Source organism: Cervus canadensis, chromosome 1 (assembly GCF_019320065.1).
Source record: "Cervus canadensis isolate Bull #8, Minnesota chromosome 1, ASM1932006v1, whole genome shotgun sequence".
Taxonomy (NCBI): Eukaryota; Metazoa; Chordata; class Mammalia; order Artiodactyla; family Cervidae; genus Cervus; species Cervus canadensis.
Genome location: NC_057386.1, coordinates 45,832,541 through 45,844,811, shown reverse-complemented (window position 1 = coordinate 45,844,811; position 12,271 = coordinate 45,832,541). Strand labels below are relative to the sequence as shown.

The 12,271-nt window shown below is 46.0% G+C and overlaps 2 protein-coding genes across 4 annotated transcripts; one reads left to right on the top strand and one right to left on the bottom strand.

Moving 5' to 3' along the window:
* Positions 1-1,364: 1,364 nt before the first annotated feature.
* On the bottom strand, positions 1,365-3,129 carry LOC122449577 (C-C motif chemokine 3-like). The gene is made up of 3 exons (XM_043481324.1): positions 2,822-3,129; positions 2,248-2,362; positions 1,365-1,840 (listed from the first exon to the last, which is right to left on the bottom strand). The coding sequence occupies exons 1-3, from the start codon at positions 2,895-2,897 to the stop codon at positions 1,750-1,752; spliced, it is 282 nt and encodes a 93-aa protein (XP_043337259.1). The 5' UTR covers positions 2,898-3,129; the 3' UTR covers positions 1,365-1,749.
* Positions 3,130-3,627: 498 nt separating this feature from the next.
* On the top strand, positions 3,628-12,071 carry LOC122449580 (C-C motif chemokine 3-like). 3 transcript variants are annotated; one of them, XM_043481335.1, is made up of 4 exons: positions 3,628-3,815; positions 10,162-10,348; positions 11,075-11,189; positions 11,573-12,071. In XM_043481335.1, the coding sequence occupies exons 2-4, from the start codon at positions 10,282-10,284 to the stop codon at positions 11,661-11,663; spliced, it is 273 nt and encodes a 90-aa protein (XP_043337270.1). In that variant the 5' UTR covers positions 3,628-3,815; positions 10,162-10,281; the 3' UTR covers positions 11,664-12,071. The 3 variants fall into 3 exon arrangements, with proteins under 3 accessions (XP_043337270.1, XP_043337291.1, XP_043337281.1); XM_043481356.1 differs by lacking the exon at positions 3,628-3,815 and adding an exon at positions 9,664-10,029; XM_043481346.1 differs by lacking the exon at positions 3,628-3,815 and adding an exon at positions 9,669-10,069.
* Positions 12,072-12,271: the final 200 nt, after the last annotated feature.

Here is a 12,271-nt window from a genome sequence, read left to right as displayed (position 1 = left end):
AGCCATCTCAGTGAGAGGAGCTTCCCAGAGGTGCTAGTGGTAAAGAACACTCCTGCCAATGCAGGAGACATAAGAGACGAGGGTTCAGTCCCGGGGTCAGGAAGATCCCCTGGAGGAGGGCATGGCAACCCACTCCAGTATTCTTACCTGGAGAATCCCATGGACAGAGGAACCTGGTAGACTACAGTCCATGGGGTTGCAAAGAGTCGGACGCAACTGAAGTGACTTAGCAGCAGGCAGGCACGTCAGTGAGAAGCCTGTGCACTGCGACAAAGACCCAGTGCAGCTAAAATTAATTAAGTATTTAAAAAATAAAAAGCTCCCCTAAATGATTCTAATGTGAATTTGAGGTTGAAAAGCACTACTCTGCCTTCAGGCCAATCCTGGGTTACTCAACTCCGACAAGAAATAGGCAGCCTTTATGAGAGATGTGCACCCCAAGCAGTGTTACCAGGTAAAATACAGGAATCCCAGTTAAAATTGAATTTCAGATACACTACAAATAATTTTTGTATAAGCATGTCTCAGCAATTGCATGGGCCATCCTTATACTAAAGAATTCTTCCCCCTATAATTATATTTAACTCTGACTACTCTAGCTCCCAAACCTCAGCTCAGATGTGGCTTGAAGAACTTTCCCCAATAAAGCAGAGTGGGAACAATGGAGAAGGCGAGCAAAGCTCTCAGTCAACTGGCGAGTAGGGGATCCTTGCTAGACTGCAGGCAGGGTTGGCTAGACTGTCACCAAGGCAGGCACTCAGCATAGCACTACTGTAAGTACCTAGCATCAAAGCCAGCACCCAATAAACCCTCAACAGGAGTTAGCCATCATCTTGAGGAAATCATTCATGAAAACACATTTCTGTGTACAAATACACATCACCTTGGTATTCATTTAAGTAGGAAAACTTCCTAGACCATATCAATTATGATTTGGTTGTAAAATAATGTGTTAGGGCTTCCCTGGTGGTTCAGTGGCCTTCCAATGCAGGGGCCACGAGTTCGTTCCCTAGTCAGGGAACTATGATGGCACATGTCAGGGGTTAACTAAGCCCTGGTACCTCAACTAAAGAGCCCTTGTGCTGCAACTAAGATCCAACACAGTTAAAAATATAAACAATTCTTAATAAAGATAAATGAAAATCTTTTTACTTAAAATTATTTTTTAATTAAAAAAAAGTGTCAGTTTCAAGTTTCCAGGACAGCATCTCCAAGGGAATGTCTGATGTTCTTGTTCTAGGATACTTTTTCTTTCTCGTGGTTTCTGCCCCTTTTCATATTCCCCTACTTTCCCCCCAGTATTAGTCTCAATCGGTCATTCTGGCTGCTGGGAAGACAAAATCAAGAGTCACCACAAGGAAAAGGCTGGTTTACCTTTTATAGAAGAGCCTTCAACATTTTGAATCACGGTCCTGGGCAAAACCACTCAACCAGCATTTGTTGTTTGGCTGCCAGGAGAGGACCAATCACACTGACTGATCCATGTACTGAGAGTAAGGACAGTTATGGAGGAAGGCGAGGGATGCGTGGGGAAGAGGGTGACGGGGGGTCAGAGCAGGTATTCATGACATCACACACTTCCATGGTGGAAATAAATGACAAAGGTTAAATAGGAGACATTAAAGTGAAGGAGGGCCCCAGTGAGTGGTTGGGGAAGGGGTGTGACCCACAGAAGAGGTGCCTTTTGGAGCCCCAGGGTCATCGCCCTGCTTCCCCAACTGTCCATCTTCCCTGCAGCTCCCAGGCCACTCAGGGATTCAGCTCCAGGTCGGTAATGTATTCCTGGACCCAGTCCTCACTGGGGTCGGCACAGACCTGCCGGCCTCTTTTGGTCTTGAAGCTGTGGAGAAGAACGGAAGGGTTACACACTGGTGAGTGCAGTGGGGGGGATCCTGGGCCCCCAGGGACCCCCCCTCCTTCTGCCCCGGACACCTCAGGGCCTGTCCACATGCTCATATCATGCCCCCTTCACCCTGGGGTTCACAGACCTTCCTGGGTCTCCTGTGGGGGTCCCCTCGGAGAGCCAGCATCGTTGTTTGGCAAATGAGAGGGGAGGACAATTTCTTGCTGTCACCCCTCTCCTCTCCTCCATCTGCCCAGGGGCAGACCCCCCAGGACGCTCTGCAGGTCCCAAACCAGGTGAGAAAACACGGCAGGGGCCCCCCTGGTGTCCTGAGCTCCGAGGAGGTGTCTCAGGCCAGACCCCCAGGCTCCTTCCCCAGGGCAGGCAGGAAGGCTGGCCCTTACATGACGCCGGGCTGGGAGCACTGGCTGCTGGTCTCATAATAGTCGTCCACGAATTTGCGTGGGATCTGCCGGGAGACGAAGGAGAAGCAGCAGGCGGTCGGGGTGTTGGCACCAACTGTGAGAGACGGGACAGACCATGCTAAGTCCTTGTTCAGGGGGAAAGGCAGCCAGCTGCCCCTCGAGGGTCAGGCAGACCTGCAGGAGACAGCGCTGGGGGTGGGGATGGGGGCGGGGGAATCCAGGAGGAAGTGGTGCTATTTCAACTGGATTCCAGAGGAGAGCAAAGGCTACACTGGGAGCCCACTGGACACAGATTCCACCTTTTGTCAGATTCCCGCCTGGGCCTCATTTTCCCAGGAATCAAAAAAAATGGGCTTCCTTCCCACTGTCTCTCAGAGCCAGAGAATAGAACTGCTACAAACCCCCCTGGGAAGGAAAATTCTGCTTAGGAAATAGTGTCTGAAGTCTCTCTGAAGCTCTCTGCTTAAGGGCTCAGGTCAAAGACTTTTGCCCTGTGGCCGAAGCCCCAACCAAGAGTGGGGGACAGGCCTAAAGGAAGGGAAGACAGACTCACGGCTGGCCGAGCAGGTGTGGGCAGAGAGGGCCGCGGTGAGCAGCAGGACAGCCAGGGCGGCCCCGCGGAGCTCCATGACGCCAGGCGGGTGAGAGGGTCAGGTGGGGCCAGTGGAGCTGGACCTGGAGACCAGAAGTTACAGCCTCCTGCTGGGGTCTGAGCTGTGCCCTCTCTTTATAGGCAGCCTTGGGACACTAGAGGACGGAAACTTGTGGAGACCGAGGCGGGGGGTGTATTTTTCATCACAGCATTGGTATCATGCTGTGAGTGGCAGAAGCCAGGAAAGCTTTGGGTCACCACAAAGGCTCAGCGTATTTGCAAGAACGGTCGTGTTGCTTTCTTGATGGGGAAATGGTTTCCCCAGTGAGAGAAGGTGAGAGGCTGGTGTGACCCTGTGACAAGTTCATGCGGCGCTTTTTCACAAGAGCAGGTCTCTACATCAAGCATCTCCCCACAGAACTGAACCTTCTGGGACCCACCCCCAGCTGTCCCGACAACACAGCTCTGACATACACCATAATACCATGGAGTCTTGAGAAGGCCCCCTCAAGCTAAAACCACACCCTGCAACGGGACAGCAGATCTGGGGAATTCTCAGCTGCAGAAGGGGCCGGAGTGAGGCTGGCCTTTCAGACTTTGGCTCATTCCTGAAACATTCTACCTTAAGCTTTTGATTGTGAGGCATCCATTTTGAAGATACCCATCTTGAATAAGCACATCACCTTATACAGAACTAGATCATGGGCCAGGCTGCCCTACCCATGAAGTTCCCCTTTTAGAAATTTCTGGATGACCTAGATAACTGACCATTTGAGTGACTTCACTTTTCCCTTCCACACGTTCTCTCTTATCTTTTAAATTCACCAAAGAAGAGTGAACCTGCAAAACCCTGGGCACCCCACCCTCACCCCAGCAGAGGCAGAGCCCCAGGTCTGAGCTCTCTCTGTGAGACCTTGCTGTGTGGCCTCAGCAGTGCCGTGCACCCTCCAGGACGGTGAGTAACAAACCTTGTCTTTTCAAAGTCCCTGATGGTTGTTGCTGAGGTGTGTATCATAATAAGAACCACAATGGCTGATGCAGCTTCAACATTGGCTCCAGTTGGGAAATGTCAGTGGGGCTCCCACAAAAAAATACAGCCCAGGCGAGTGCCTGCAGGCATCACCATCAACAGGCTGGAGACTGATGCAAGACCGCTGGGCTCTGGGTTAGCTGGACTTACTGGGAGCTAATATGATGAGCCTTAAAATGTTGTTACTCTTTGAACAGCAAAGCTCTCTGCCAGGGATCTCTCATATGGACATAAACACAATGATGAGGTTGTATGCATAATAGTGTTTGTCACAGCTTATTTATAATAGTTAAAAGATGGCCTACAATTACATGATGGTGTATTCACCTCTTGTAATGATAATTCACCATTAGAAACTGTGAAAGTAAAGAAATTTTACTTTCTTTAAATAACGACATTTCCTATTTCCTTATTGTAAAATCAAGGAGAAAATTCCAAGGTTTGTCTGGTAGCTCAGTGGCATCATTAAAGACTCTGACATCTCCCCTTCTCACATCATTTTGTCAGCTTTTCTTCTTTGCACTTTCATCTCATGGTTCTAACGTGGCTGCTGCTGTTCAGGCATCAGTGCAATTCAGTTCAGTCACTCAGTCATGTCTGACTCTCTGACCCCATGAATGCCAGGTGTCCCTGTCCATCACCAACTCCCAAAGCTTGCTCAAACTTATGTCCATCATGTCGGTGATGCCATCCAGCCATCTCATCCTCTGTCGTCCCCTTCTCCCCTCGCCTTCAATCTTTCCCAGCATCAGGGTCTTTTCCAAGGAGTCAGTTCTTCACATCAGGTGGCCAAAGAATTGCAGTTTTAGCTTCAGCATCAGTCTTTCCAATGAATATTCAGGACTGATTTCCTTTAGGATTGACTGGTTGGATCTCCTTGCAGTCCACACTCTCAAGAGTCTTCTCCAACACCACAGTTTGAAAGCATCAATTCTTTGGTTCTCAGCTTTCTCTATAGTCCAACTCTCCCATCCATACATGACTACTGGAAAAACCATAGCTTTGACTAGATGGACCTTTGTTGGCAAAGTAATATCTCTGCTTTTTAATAATGCTATCTAAGTTGGTCTTAGCTTTTCTTCCAAGGAGTAAGTGTCTTTTTATTTCATGGCTGCAGTCACCATCTGCACTGATTTTGGAACCCCCCAAAAAATAAAGTCACTGTTTCCACTGCTTCCCCATCTATTTGCCATGAAGTGATGGGACCAGATGCCATGATCTTAGTTATCTGAATGTTGAGTTTTAAGCCAACTTTTTCGCTCTCCTCTTTCACCTTCATCAAGAGGCTCTTTAGTTCTTCTTCACTTTCTGCCACAAAGGTGGTGTCGTCTGCATATCTGAGGTTGATATTTCTCCCAGCAATCTTGATTCCAGCTTGTCCTTCATCCAGCCCAGCATTTCTCATGTTGTACTCTGCATATAAACTAAATAAGCAGGGTGACAATATACAGCCTTGACGTACTCATTTCCCTATTTGGAAGCAGTCTGTTGTTTCATGTCCAGTTATAACTGTTGCTTCCTAACCTGCATACAGATTTCTCAAGAGGCAGGTCAGGTGGTCTGGTATTCCCATCTCTTGAATTTTCCAGAGTTTTTTCTGATCCACACAGTTAAAACCATTTCTGCCCTTTATTGTGCCCATCTTTGCATGAAATGTTCCCTTGGTATCTCTAATTCTCTTGAAGAGATCTTTAGTCTTTCCCATTCTATTGTTTTCCTCTATTTCTTTGCACTGATCACTAAGGAAGGCTTTCTTATCTCTCCTTGCTATTCTTTGGAACTCTGCATTCACATGGGTATATCTTTCCTTTTCTCCTTGCCTTTCACTTCTCTTCTTTTCTCAGCTATTTGTAAGGCCTCCTCAGACAACCATTTTGCCTTTTTGCATTTCTTTTTCTTGGGGATGGTCTTGATCCCTACCTCCTGTTCAATGTCATGAACCTCCGTCCATAGTTCATCAGGCACTCTGTCTATCAGATCTAATCCCTTGAATATATTTCTCACTTCCACTATATAATTGTAAGGGCTTTGATTTAGGTCATACCTCAATGATCTAGTGGTTTTCCCTACTTTCTTGTTTAAGTCTGAATTTGGCAATAAGGAGTTCATGATCTGAGCCACAGTCAGCTCCCGGTCTTGTTTTTGCTGACTGTATAGAGCTTCTCCATCTTTGGCTGCAAAGAATATAACCAATCTGATTTTAGTGTTGACCATCTGGTGATGTCCATGCGTAGAGTCTTGTCTTGTGTTGCTCAGGCATCAGGTCTTCACAAAAAGTCTCATTCACAGGTATAGGAGTGAGTCTCAGAGAGGCAGAGAAAAAGCAGTGTTACTACTGCTTTTAATTCAATTTTTTAATCATAATTTGTGATGCTAACTATAGATTATCCTCAAAGGTAGTAAAAATTAATTTTAAGCATATAGGAAATAGAAAAATACTGTTTCATTTCTGAAAGTTGGGTAGGCAGCATGGCAACTGTAAGTAAGAATGTGAGGAGTTTTCATCTACATTCTTCCTGTTTTATTGTGGCATAAATGAATTCTGAGCCATAATCTAAATACAATGTCTTTGCCTAAAGGTAGGAAAAGTTCTATTACCCAAACTTAACCCTATTAACTTCGTTTATTTCTTTCAAGTGCAGTTTTCCCCAGGCTTTTGATAGTTTTAGTTACTTGCTTTTTACCAGGGGAAGGGACATAATTGTAGTCAAGATATGGATGCAATTTTGTAGTTTTCTTACTTATACTTAATATTACAAGACTTTTCCAAATCATTCCAGTATTTTTAAGAGTTGCTTAATTTACTCATCCATCAACATAGTGCATTAATATTATCATGCGCTACTGTAGCACATTTGAACTGTTTTCAATTTTTATTTGCTACAAATACACTGCACCAAATATCTATATGCATAAAACTTTTTGACAAATGAGGTGTTTGCCCATAGGATATTTTTCTAGTTGTAGACTTTCTGGGCCAAAAAATAAAGACATTTAGGGCTCCTGATCTATAGAGACACCCTATGTCTAATATGTGTTCATTTCTATACCCAACTGTTAAACAAGATGATGGCATATTGTGGGGACTGGTGAATGTTTGATGAATGGAAGGAGTGGATTTAAAAGTTGACTTCATCTACCATGGTCATGTCTGTAGCCCAGACTTCCCCAATTCCATTCTGTCCATCTGAGTCTGGATCAAACACAGCTCAGGCTACTGAAGACTCTACGGCATCAGTAGATATGTCACAGTCAAAACACCTGTGAAGAACATTAGGAATGTCTTCTCCAAGAAAGGCAAAAGGGAATGGTATGATCCCTAAAGATCTGTTCATGGTAGAAGACCAGCTAAGCTCGGTCCCTTAGTGACAGCAACTCCTGGCTCCCCCCACCTCCGTTTTCACGAATCATTTCCTCAGAAGCGGTCCGAGCAACATGATGTCATGGTCCTTTCCACCCAGGATGCGGTTTCTAGTGGGGCCTGTGTGCTCAGAGTGCTGTGGCATCACCCGTAGGTGTCACCCTCTGTGACCAGCACAGCTGCAGCCGAGCATCAGATCTGCTCTGTGGGAGGAACTATTAATCTGTAGATCTTTCCATGTCCTTACGGCTCTGACACTAACATCACCTCACCTCCTGTCACTGGCCAAAACCTTTCCAGCCAATCAGCCCCAACAAATGAGCAACTGGGCTCTTCTTGGATGCTCTGAATGTCTGTGTGACCCCAGGGACCCCAACATGTGCAACTCATAACAAGACACCATGCAGCAACTTCCCCTCTGGTCACACCAGCCTCCAGCTTCTCATGCTCTAGAGTTGCCTATAAAGGGACAAGGATACAGGATGGACTCCCGAAGGATGCAGGCAGCAGCACTTGCCCCATTCTATCTTGGCTTTGCCCTCTTCCAGCCCATCATCAATGATTTCCCCATGCATTCCCCATGCTGCCCTAGTCCACCATCTCCTCACCACAAGCCTCAGTTCACAAGTCTTGTCTGTATCACAAGACTCAACCCTCAGCCTTTCTGCCTTTTAGAATTGTTTCTCGGTGCTCTGGACAGATGTCTAAACCACATCACTTAAGCCTATGGTTGAGATTCCCCACATGAAAGCAAAAAACTTCACAGAAGCTTTCGAAATACTCCAAGCTGCTCCCCAAACTTCCCAAGAACTTGTAACTGTCCTAGCTAGGCAGAAGAGGACTAGGACCCACTTTTAGTGGGGAAATTGAGGTCTGATGCATTCATTCAGTTCAGTTCAGTTCAGTCACTCAGTCATGTCCAACTCTTTGCGACCCCATGGACTGCAGCACACCAGGCTTCCCTGTCCATCACCAACTCCCAGAGCTTGTTCAAACTCATGTCCATCAAGTTGGTGATGCCATCCAACCATCTCAACCTCTGTCATCCCCTTCTCCTCCTGCCTTCAATCTTTCCCAGCATCAGAGTCTTCTCCAAGTAGTCAGTTCTTCGCATCAGGTGGCCAAAGTATTGGAGTTTCAGCATTCATTAACAAGATGCAAATGCCAGGTCCGATTGGTTCCTAGGATGAGCCAAATGACAGAGTCCTTTGACTCTCACAAGGAACTCCACTCTTCGGGTGATGTACAGAAGGTGGCATCTTGCTGGCAAATGTCTCTGTGGACCAGATGAAGTTCCCCCAAAAGAGACGGAATAAGGGCTGCCTGCTCCAATAGCTGTATTCCCTGAAGAGGGAGCCAGAGACTGAGAACAAGACAGGCAGAGATTCAAAGCAGTAATTCAAATTAAAGAAGAAATGCTGTTTCCTTGGTTCATTTTGTGTCTTACCCTGCAGCCCTGAGCACTGATGTCTCCACCAACTTCTGGCTGGCCGCCCTCCGAGGGGGAAAGAAATTGACTTGGCTTTTCTGGGGCTCTTGATAGCCACTTCCTCATGGTTAGGGTAATTACTTCAGTGCCTGCTGCTTCTCTTATTTCTATTCAGAGTCACCACAAATTTGTTGATGATCATGGTAGTACCCGCAGCCTTCTACCCTGGTATCATATCAGGATCATTCCCACTTCCTAGAAACAGGCAAGGGTTGTGGAGGAAGACAACCCATGGGACGTGGGATGAAGAGCAGATAAGCACAGATAGCAGGTTTATTTCTTTCTGGTTTTTTCCTCTTCCCAGAATGTTTTGCATCTTGCTTTTTAATATTTAATATTAAAAATCAAGTCTGTCATGGGCATAGAGAACACATATGTGGTACCATAGAAGAAAGGGGAATGGGATGAATTGGGAGATTGGGATGGACATATATACACTATTATGTATAAAATAGATAACTATTGCAAATCTACTATCTAGCACCAGGAAATCTACTCAATGCTCTGTGGTGACCTAAATGAGAAGGAAATTCAGAAAGAGGGGACATATGTAAACACACAGCAGGTTTACTTTGCCATGCAGCAGAAGCTAACACAACATTGTAAAGAAACTATACTCCCATAAAAATTAGTTTTTAAAAAAAATTAAGTCTGTGAATGTCACTCTATTTGTTTAAGAGGCTGGCATTAGGGTCCTAAACATTAGCCTTTATGTCTATCAGTGGATTTGCTCTATTATTCTAACACTGTAGAGTACGTAGTTTAGTGTCGGTTATTTTATCATAGATAAGCTACCCCAAATAACACTGTCCTTAAAGTTTTCCCCATTTATGAGTTCATTTCCATAGTGTACATTCTGAAAAAATAGAATTTCTGGTTCAGAATATGGGCATTTTTAAGTCTGCTGACCCTCATCCAGCGTTCAATGCAGACTTCATTGTAGGGCTGTGATGGGTATTTGACAAATAGACCAGTTACTGGAAAGCTAATCCTGGCTTTCACCATCCTTGTACCTCCAGGCTTTCCAATTCTGTTCTCTCCACCTAGGAAGTGGTTAAGCTCACTTATCCTTCCTGAGGCTCAGTGGAGATTTTACCCATCACATTTAGACACTGAGGACGATTGTGGGAGTGTATCAGGGCCTCCCACTCTATGGAAGAAGGCTCTGATCACTCACTTCAGAGAGAAATCTGTCACATGGAACGGAAACAGCTAAGGCTGATCCCTGGGCAGTGCCAACTTCTGGTCCATCTGGAGAAACAACTTCCTCATAAGCAACAAGCAAATTGGTAACTGAACTATGTGCTATGTGCTCCCTAAGCTCCTCTGGTAATCATAGGCAGCACTAGGTGGTAAACTTACATGATACGACTACACTTAAAATTCCACCATAGATACCTCTGACTTTTAAATTCCCGCAGCCCAGGACATCTAGAAAAAGAAGAGAAGACAGCTCACATTCCAGAAGGAGACACGCAGCAGTGAGTTCCCAAGCCCCTTCTCAGCTCTGCCCACACTCTCCTGCCTGCCTGTCCAGCATCATGAAGGTCTTCCTGGCTGCCGTCTTTATCCTTCTCTGCACTGTGGCCCTCTGCTCCTATGCACAAGGTAAGTCTGCTATCTGCTCTCCATTATCAGTTGCTACTCATACTCTAGTCCAAAGTCCAGCCCGCGGGCCGTGGCTTAAGAACCCTCATGTGAAATTAAAGAACGTTGAATGGGGTTTCAAAAATGACATGGTTGCTTTTTTCAAGATGCTTCAAAAGGAGTGTATTGATTTGGGCTGCGGGTTGGAGTTAACAGAGGTTTTATCCTACATTTTAGGTGAGAAACTTGAAGTCTAATGTGTTTGCTTGTTAGCATGAGGTAGAGGGGACTTCCTCGGTGGCTCAGTGGTAAAGAATTTTGCCTGCTATGCAGGAGATGCTTGAGATGCTGGTTTGATCCCTGGGTTGGGAATTTCCCCTGGAGGAGGGCCTGGCAACCCACTTCAGAAGTTTTGCCTGGAGAATCCCATAATCAAAGGATCCTGCTGGGCTACAGTCCGTGGGGTCACAAAGAGTCAGACACGACACAAGTGACTTAGCATGCACTTATGCTTTAATTGATCAGGAAAACATTTCCACAAAAGAAGCTGGGAGTAGGAAGTAGACTATCTATGGTTTAGCTCCCTGTAGAGAAAGATAGAGACCAAATGAAGAGACAAGTCCAAAGACAAGACTAGGGATATTAATGAGAAACCAGCAAATGAAAGAATCAAATGATTCCCAGTGTTCCTGACCCTCTGGGGCTTGCCTTCACTCCTGCATAACTGTTATTCTTGTTCCCGTACAGAAAGGGTTTACACCCCACCCACTTGCTGCTTCACCTACATCTCCGGGAAAATCCCCCACAGAAATGTGGTTAACTATTTTAAGACCAGTAGCAACTGCGCCAGACCTGGTATCATGTAAGTGTCAGTCCTTCTGTTCAGCCCTGGGGAGACTCATGACATGGAGGCGGGGGTGAGGAGTATCCACAGGGGTCAGAGCAGGGAGCAGATCTCAAGAGCACCAGTTCATGGAAAAGGGTCGTCGTGGGAAGGTGCTCAGCACTCTTGGGGCCTTTTGTGCATTCAGGTCACTGGGCTGTCTCCTGACATGGGGTGAGGGCTGCAGGGAGCCAGGGAGGATGTGGCCAGAAGTAGAGGGAAGAGAGAAAAGGAAGGGACAGCAGAAAGGAGGTGGCCTGAGGTTATCTCCATAAATCCCACAGGGATGAAGATACAGAGGCCACAGGTGGTCAAAACCATCCCTACTCATTCTCTGTATTATACGTCTGCCCTCTCCACAGCTTCCTCACCAGAAGGGGCCAATATGTCTGTGGCAATCCTGCTGACAGCTGGGTCCAGAAATACATCAGGGACCTGAAGAAGAGCCCCTGAGTGGGGCAGAAGGAACCCACTGAAATGTGGATAGAGATTGGGCAGCAGGGACCTGAACCAGGGGACTGCAAGCCCAGAAGTTCCCTCTCCCATGCGTCCCTCTCCCCTCCACTCACCACATTCTGGAAACTTTCTTTACTTTAGTTGAGCTACTGAAATGCTGTAAATCATTTTATTCACTTGTTGCTTTCTCTGAGAAATCCTATGATTTCCTCTCAATGAAATCCCTCTCATTCCCAAGCCCCTTCCCAGTCAATCACGCAGAGGCTGATGGGTAATGATTTACACTCCTGTCTCTGGGTAGACCTTGGACCACATCCATCAACAGATGCTTATTGAGTTTTTCTGAGACTTTTCCTCTGTTAAAAATGTTAGAATAATAAAGATTATTCTTGTTTCTTAAATATATTTTAGACTTTTGGCTTCACTTTTTTTTCCCCTGTGATAAATCAGTTTCACTGGTTGGAAAGAATAAGAAAGAATGCTTAGAGGCATCTGAGCAGAAAGGGAAGTCAAGAGAATGAGGATAAGTGTCATTACAACCACACCAGCTTTATACCAGCGAAATACTTCTTGTAGACCAGGAAAAAAGCAAAGGATTAAAAACA

Bases quoted from the DNA above. Each gene is read 5' to 3' on its own strand.
- LOC122449577 (XM_043481324.1), bottom strand. From the start codon at position 2,897: ATGGAGCTCCGCGGGGCCGCCCTGGCTGTCCTGCTGCTCACCGCGGCC. The intron at 2,363-2,821 runs GTGAGTCTGTCT...CGTCTCTCACAG, and splicing joins CCACACCTGCTCGGCCAGCC to TTGGTGCCAACACCCCGACC. The intron at 1,841-2,247 runs GTAAGGGCCAGC...TCTTCTCCACAG, and splicing joins TGCTCCCAGCCCGGCGTCAT to CTTCAAGACCAAAAGAGGCC.
- LOC122449580 (XM_043481335.1), top strand. From the start codon at position 10,282: ATGAAGGTCTTCCTGGCTGCCGTCTTTATCCTTCTCTGCACTGTGGCC. The intron at 10,349-11,074 runs GTAAGTCTGCTA...GTTCCCGTACAG, and splicing joins CCTCTGCTCCTATGCACAAG to AAAGGGTTTACACCCCACCC. The intron at 11,190-11,572 runs GTAAGTGTCAGT...CCCTCTCCACAG, and splicing joins TGCGCCAGACCTGGTATCAT to CTTCCTCACCAGAAGGGGCC.